Here is an 8,384-nt window from a genome sequence, read left to right as displayed (position 1 = left end):
AATACAAAACCTTTGAACAAGTGAAGTGTAAATGCAAAATGAACAAAAACACTTAAAAGATCAGATGTGAGATGCCAAAGCACTTACCCTCGATGCCTTTGGGACATTACATGCATTAACATTAAATCGCTTTTCTTATTTCATCATAGACACATAAGTTTTATCCACGCTATCATCATCGCCAGCTTAAACGACCGCAAACATCTTTTCCAATCATTGATGTGGCCCGCCTTCATTTCACCTTAAACGACCGCAAACATCGTCACTCCCAAACATGAATGATGAATGACACCAGGCATCACGAGGTGCGAGCTAAAGGACGCACGATATGTAAGGTTAAAAATAAATACGAGTATGTACCAATAGTCCATATGAAGCATTGTGTAAAATTGTATTAATTACTTGTATCGATTCAACAAATCTACATATGGGGGTGTATAATTAAAGCCCTTAAGTCAGTTGTGTGAGATAAGAATTCACATGTGTATATTGATATAATGCACAATTATACGGGTAATAATTAAAACTTTTTCTTCAATGCATTTGATTTTATCATCATTAAGATTTGTAACCCCATTCACTAAATAAATTTAACATCAAAATACAATAATTATCAACAATAGTCTCCATCAATGATAAGTTAGCGTAGTGGTTTGAAATATCTCTTGTGACCTATAAGTCTCAGGTTCAATCTCCATTTCAGCCAATTTTCAATTTTGAGATATAGGTGTTCCTCTATGAGGGCTTGACCTAGGTTTATCTAGGTTCACGTTTGCGGGGGCAAACTAATAATAGGTCTTTTCCTATCGGATATTTGAAATAGACCTTTCTGTTTCGAAAAAACAATCTAACACAAACCTGGTTAAAATAACATGTGCTAGACTTGTCGCTGTCGAATGAAAAAGAAATTCACTTATCACGTAAAATCAACACGAATCTCCGATCTCAAAAACAAAATAAGACACAATCACACATAAAGATTGCAAAACCATCCACTAGGATAAGATCCAATCAATTATCAATAATTTGTTTCATACCAAATCAATTTAATCTTTTATAATTATCAAGCCCCTCTTCCTCCAACTCCCATCAACCCTACACATGTTACTCATATTTTTCTAAATTTTTTAATTTCCCCTCATTTATTTCTTTAATCAAATAAAAAAATATAATATTAACAACATACATTTCCCAGAAAATTAGTACCTTGACATTGACTTTTCACTACAAAATTTAGCCTTTTTTTTCTTTTTGAAATGCACAAAATTTAACTACATATTACATTAAATTACAGCCACCCATCCAAAAAAAAAAAAAACCAAAAAAATTAAATAAAAATAATACAACCACCACAACCGGCATATATATATATATAATAAAATATTAAATGCTCCGGCAACCACCATTTTCCGTCGTCATAAGAGTGACTAAAAGATCAGCAAATGCACCGACAATAAACTTATGCGCACTTTTGGGGTTCAAATAAAGATAACACGTGAGAAGCTCATGCAAGTAATCCCAATTAGCACGTGGATCATTAACATCATCACGTGCCTCCACCATTTCTTGCATAGATTTCCTAAAATCATAATACGGGTCTGGCGATATCGTCGGTACCGCGACCCCACCTCCGACGCCACTCACCATCCCGCTGACGTCAGCGGGATGGATATTGTCTGGCGTAAAAGAGGTGGAGGCGAGCGAAGATGTCGACGGGCTCGACGATTCTATTATAGAATTGGACCGGCCCGGGGAGGAGAAGAAAAACCGGTTTGATGCTATGGCGGTTGATAGATCTAATTCTGTGGTGGTGGTGGGGGTTGTCGGGGTTGATGACGTGTCATCGGAATCTTGCGGGATTTCGTAAAGGGTGTTGAAGTTTTTGATAATGGGTGTGGATTTGGAGCGGCGGTGAGACGGTGGTGGGTGCGGTGGTGGTGGAGATTGGTGGCGTTGTTTGATTTTGGTGAAACAAAGATTGAGATTCCGTTCGAAGGATGTCGGCATTTTTTGTTGAGATGTTAGTGCGTGTGTGTGTGAATTCAGGCGGCGGTGTGTGTGTTAAAGTGAAGGTGATTTGAAGAGTGTGATGTGAAATTTATATATGAGATGGAAAGAGATAGTATTGTACTACCTCCAGCTAACTAGTGTTAAAAAGGAAAGAAAACTAAAAATGTTTACAAAGAAAATAACATAGTATACGTTAGTGGTAAAAGACGTCAGTAAGTGGTGTATATAGTTGATATAAAAATAATTAATGTAAAAACTTAATGAAATATTTTAAATGATAAATAAATGATAGTGTAATTTAGTCATTAAAAGTATCTTAGACAACTCACCTATGTTTGTATTTTTTTGAAAAGCTAATTCGTGTCGGGATTTGACAACGGCAGATCTAGCATACGTTGTCTTAACCTGATCCATGCTATAAATCTAACATACGTCTTTTTAACCGCGCTTGAAACTCCTCCATGTAACTTTCAGTATGAAGCTTTTTTTTTTATAAGATAGTATAAATAATATTATTTTACATTTACTCAAATGGTTATAAGATAATACTATAACTAAAACTTATTAGATAAAATGTAATTAATTATTGGCATAATGTTTTTTCAGGTGAGAGCAAACATTTTCTATTGATTCGATATTGTTTATGGTAGTTGAAGCTGGTGATTAGATGTGTTTGTAATTTTTAAAATCAAAAATGAAAAATATATAAGTTTAAAGAAAACTATATGAACCGATTTATTGTAGGAATAAAAAGCAATAATAATTAACATTTAATAGGCAAGAATTGACTAAACATATCAAACAAATATTAATAAAGATTGTTAAGGTAAAGGTAATATAATCATTTTATATATCAAATTGAATGTTTGTAAAGGGGGTTGAATATTTTGCCAAAGGCTTTGTGTTATTGTCTACTAATTTTTGATTAATTGTGTTGGTTTTTATTACTGAATTTTTTTTTTTTTTTTTTTTTTTTTTTTTTTTTTTTTTTTTTGCGAATGATGATTAGATATTACTTCTCTGTCCTATTTTAACTGTTTTATTTCAATTAGTCATGTTTTTTCTTTCAATTTTGATCGTAAATGTATTTGTTTGTATTATATATTAGTTGATGAAAGTTATATCAATGAAAAGTACATTACAGTCTCAATCAATTCATATATGTTATATTAAGTGTTATATACACAAACAAAATATTTTACAATAGAAGTTAGAAAACAATACTTAAAAAGTCAAACTATGAAACTTAATATGGGACGGAGGGAATAGTGACGAAGTGTCAATATTTCCGATCCCAATAGTTGTATGGATTCACAGTTGAAAGATAATTATTGAAAATTTGTTGTACAACAATATATATATAAAAGTAAAGTTTTAAAAATCCACAATTGGTTTTCTTTAACAAGTTGGATTTCTTATGGTAACATTGCTTAATTTTGAGTATCCAACTTTTTAATGTTTTATTTTTATTTACTTTCCATTTAGAGCCAAACATTGGCACCGCTCATCATATATCCATAACGACCTATTTACTCCAACCATTTTATTTACTAACCTAGCCATTACACATCTATAGGATACTATTGATGAAGATTGAGTCTTTGTGTTTGGGTGATGTCCTTGGTTGTTGATGGAGATTGTTTTGGTTTTGATGTCGTATCCATCCCTAGTACTGGAGGTGCACAGAATAATCGGTTAATCTAACTAGCCCGATAAGTAACCGCCTAATTTAGCCGGTTAGGAACCAGTACCGTACAAACTGTTTATTGGTTCGGTTAGTCTAACTGGCCCGATAAGTAACCGCCTAATTTAGCCGGTTAGGAACCGGTACCGTACAAACTGTTTATTGGTTACTATTAACTATCGATCAGGAACCCTAACCGATCTTTAGTTTCAATACAAAAATCGGTTATTAACCGGGTAACCTATAACCGACATTTTTTAAAAAACTATTAACCTGTAACACGTTAACATATATATATATATTATTTTATTTACTACATACCCTGATTACACCCAACCAAACCCACTGCTTATGTTCTTTTTCTATTGTTTGTTCTATTCTGTTTTGTGACTATTATGACATTCACTTTATGCTTTTGTAAACTGTTCAGTCTTGACCTTCTTTGTTAGAATTGTTTAGTCCGCTTTCTGTAATGTTTCTGCTGATGCTATGTTTGTTTTCGTTGATGCAATTATTCCCTTTTCTGTTCAGTTCTTCAATTTCAATTTGTTTTTCAATTAATAAAAACCAAAAATTGGTTAACCTATATCGATTAACCAGTTTTTATTAACCTAAACCGGTACATCAGTTAGGTTTTTAAGTGTACAAATCGGTTATTAATCGGTACCGGTTAACCTTAACCAATATTTTTTAACATAAATAATTATAAGAAAAAAAAAACTGAAACTGATTAACCTATATTTATCATCTCTACCTAGGGTATGTTTGGCAAAAGTAGCGCTAGCTAGTAGCGTTAGCTTGTAGCTGTAACTTTTAACCGGAGCTGTAAGCTGTAGCTTTTAAGCAAAGCTGTTAGCTATAGCTTTTAATTTTTAGAATTGTTTGGTATGATAGCTGTAGCTGCAGTTTAAAGAGGAATTTGTGTACTTTTAATGACTAAAAGCTTCATCGAAAAGCTAAAGTTTCTGAAACGCTACTTCAAGAAGCGTTTCATTTTGGAGCTTTTTTTTCCAAATAAAAACTAAAGCTAGTTGCATCCAAACAAAGCTTTTAACACAATAAGAGCTTTTTGTTCAAAATTAAAAGCTAAAGCTTCCCAAAAGCTCTTGCCAAACATAGCCCTAGTAGTTGACATCAGCCTATAGGATGAGGACAATACCAAAAACAAAAGCCTAATCTTCATTAAAAGTAGTACCCTACATAATGCACATGTATTAGTAGTATCGTGATTCGTAGGTGGTTGGGTTGGTAAAAAAAAATGGTTGAAATAAATGGGCCGTTATGAATATATGATGATCGGTGCCAACGTTTGGCTCTAAATGAAAAGAAAAGAAAATATAATGTTAGAGTGCTGTAAGCAATGTTACGAGAAGAAAACCAATTTGTCAAAGGAATCTAACAAGTGGTCTGATAAAAGACATGACGTCGAAAAGAAAGATAAGAAAACGAAGCGCGTAACCCGACCAGGGAAAATAGTGTAGCCCGACCACCCACTATTTACGGCGACGTCGCCGCTAATAGTGGGTCCTCTCTGTCAGTCAACGCCTGCAACCATTCATGTGATGTCTGTAACGATTCCGGGCCGCTAATAGTGGGTCCCCCCACTTCGATATAACCTACTTTTTTTTATATAATTGTATTTAGTACATCATATTAAATTTAATCCCCATTAAAAAGTTTCTTAAAAATAGCCAAACTTAATGTAAATAATATATATATATATATTTTTAAAGATTATTTATACTAACATTTTTTTAGAATAAAATTTTATTTCGAAAAACATGTGTTACGTCATTCATTATACTTGGTTTAGTTTTGTTTTCATAAATTATGCCTTGTCATTCATTAGCACACGTTGTAACAATTTTTTACTTAGACTATGTAGCAAATTCACCTAAGTTATTAGACAATATTAATACTTATATTAACATTTTAGTAGGTTTATATGTATAACCAGTAGATTAAATTTAATTATTTCATCTTTATCAAATATACCCTTCTTAATTATATAATATACCATAAATAAAATAAATATATACGTTTTAAATAAATATTAATGTTAAAAAGTGTAAGTTAGTTGTGGAATGCAAAAATATTGTAACTTGTAAATTACAATATACTCTTTTCAATTATTATAATATATCATAAATGTATGATAATATGTAAATCTTTCAAGTTTCAAATTTATATATAAATCCGCGTATTGAAAAACTAAGTTAGGCAAAATTCTTCAAATCCCACTCATTTCTTACATTTTTTTTACTACGGTCTTTTTTTACTTAGGTTATTTTTATATAATATATTACATTTTCATGACTTTCGAAAGAGACAGATATTTCAAAATATGTGTAAAAATGTGTAAGAGTTTTTTTAAAAAAAAGTTTTATACTCCAATGATAAAAAGTTTTCAAAAGCTTAAAGTTGAAATTTATATTTTAGATGAGAAAAAAAATTAAAAACTTTTTATTTATCAACCTATTATTCATATTTTTGAATTATTCTTACACTAAAGTAAAATGTTTAATTTAATTTTAAAACATTGAACGAATTTAATCATTTATTACAATAGGAGGGCCTGGTGGTACTCTTGGCATGTTTGCGTACAACCAATTTTGATACGCATCTTCTTGATTTGCGTACGTTATTGCTAGTCGACGTGCAGGATCGGTTGCGTGAAATTCCCATTCCGGATTCTTGTAGGCCATTGGGTAGTCGCCTGCTGATTTCACTGCAACAAAATGGGTTTCGTTGTTTATCAGAGCAATACTTATCGGTTGTTTGAATAACAGCTGATCTAAGCCGTGATGCATCGGAAATACTGTTCGGGGGTCACGTAGGCTAACGCAGTTGACTATTATACCCAGCTTATTGGCCAGGAGGATATGGAACCACACTTTACTCATCCAATGATGTATGGGCCGACTTCGTCCATAATAAGATGTTCGCAGCGCCGTCAACATTCGGTTGCCCTCTGTTTGCCCAAACATTTGCATGTACCCTTCGAGGTCAGATTCAAACTCCGCTAGCATCTGCGTACGAACCCACTCTGCACCCATCTCCTCATCTAGCCCCAAAGCTACAGCGGTAGCTCGAAATCCACAGTTACCGTCTCCTTTAACATTTTGTGCGCCTACAACGTACGACCTTAAGTACGATGGTATCTCACCTAGTACCCAAGCGTAATTTTTGGAAAGACTGCGTTATAAGGTTCCGCAACATACCCAACCCAACTGGCCGATGACTGTGCCTCTGACTCCGGATCCGAAACCTGCGCCTGCCTTGATTCATATATGGGTGCATTTCTAGATTGTGTAGGTGGTGGCCCGAAGATGTCATAAGTTGGAATATGGTTGGTCATATTTGAGCCAATGGTCTTGGGACGTATCGCCGAATCCATATAATTTTTGTGTCACATATAGTGTATCCCCGACCCCGTAGGATTAGGACGGGTCCCCCCACGTATATATATCATCAAGACCTGGATATGGGTGCAGGTTTCCGAAAATGTCAGGATTATCTTTGACCCATTCTGATTCAGGGTGGGATTGATCGTCGAACAATTTTCGGTTCTCGGGATAACGACAGGACTGGGACGGCTCGTACGTACTGTGTCTGGCGGGCTGCGCAGGTGGGGGTTTGTTCAAATCTGGCACCTTGTATTCCCTCGGTCGACTGGACTTGGATTTTCGTAGCCCAAGTGGGTTGGTGTTGAGATCCGGCACCTAGACCATTAGTAAGAATCAGTTTCCTTAACTGAGGTAGTTATATATACTGTATTTATTGAATAAGACAAATATTTTTTTAGATGTATTATGTATACCTTTGGCGGCTTTTGTTTCGAGCCGACTGGTCTTCCGCGTGTGGTCTTTTGAACAAGAGGATCTTTCACTTGTGTCTTACCAGGCTTAAACATGTCTTTAATTTTTGACAACCAATGTTTCTTTTGAGCCTTGGGTTGCTGATCCAAGAAATTCGTAATACCATCAACAACTTTATGGACATCGTCTTCTACGCATGTCCACGGTGTTAAGTCAAGCTTTTTCCAAAACGGGTCTATGACATGAGGCTGTATTCGAGTCCCTGCATTTTTTTTTATATAAATAAGTGTACGAAATTATGTCCTTTTGATGAAAAAATACAAGTAATAAATCGTACTAACCGCGCTGCATGTACTCGGCAATCTTGCAGGCACATGGTAGCCCGCAACTGGACTGAACCTTGCACCCACATTTGTTAACCTGTCTTTTAAGGACTTTGTCTAAGCGTACAATTTCATCAGCCATGATGTCCAAAGCTTTAAGTGAAACCTTTCCCAACAGGTCCTTCATACAGTTGTAATTATGTTTCCCCTTCCGGGTCCCGTAGCTATACCCCAGTTGGCCCCTTATTTCTGCTTCTTGACTGATCAAGACAGAATCAACACATTGGAGGATTCTAGTAAATATGCATTTCCCCCTCAATTCTTCCTTCAGTAAATGGTGCTCGGCCTCCACTCTGTTTGTGGTGTGATTTTGGTAGTTGAGGTGTTCATCGACCCAACAGGACACAAACTGCTCTCGGTATGGGGACAACCAATTATCGGTCAGGTACTTGTAGACGCCTGGAAAACCCGCAAGTTTGTCCTTTAACTCCTTCTCATTTGACTTAAACTCGTCAAAAATCCGAGACTGATAGACTTTTTTCCACCAAA

The 8,384-nt window shown here is 34.8% G+C and overlaps 1 protein-coding gene across 1 annotated transcript; it reads right to left on the bottom strand.

Annotated features, from left to right (window-relative positions):
- Positions 1 to 1,176: 1,176 nt before the first annotated feature.
- Positions 1,177 to 2,105, bottom strand: LOC122582815 (transcription repressor OFP16-like). Its single transcript, XM_043755248.1, has one exon. It carries the CDS (start codon positions 2,005 to 2,007, stop codon positions 1,384 to 1,386), a length of 624 nt encoding a protein of 207 aa, XP_043611183.1. The 5' UTR covers positions 2,008 to 2,105; the 3' UTR covers positions 1,177 to 1,383.
- Between the last annotated feature and the right edge of the window lie 6,279 nt (positions 2,106 to 8,384).

Source organism: Erigeron canadensis, chromosome 9, assembly GCF_010389155.1.
Source record: "Erigeron canadensis isolate Cc75 chromosome 9, C_canadensis_v1, whole genome shotgun sequence".
Lineage (NCBI taxonomy): Eukaryota > Viridiplantae > Streptophyta > Magnoliopsida > Asterales > Asteraceae > Erigeron > Erigeron canadensis.
This window is presented reverse-complemented; position numbering and strand designations above follow the sequence as displayed.

Excerpts from the sequence above, each read along its gene's own strand:
- LOC122582815 (XM_043755248.1), bottom strand. The coding sequence starts at position 2,007 with ATGCCGACATCCTTCGAACGGAATCTCAATCTTTGTTTCACCAAAATC.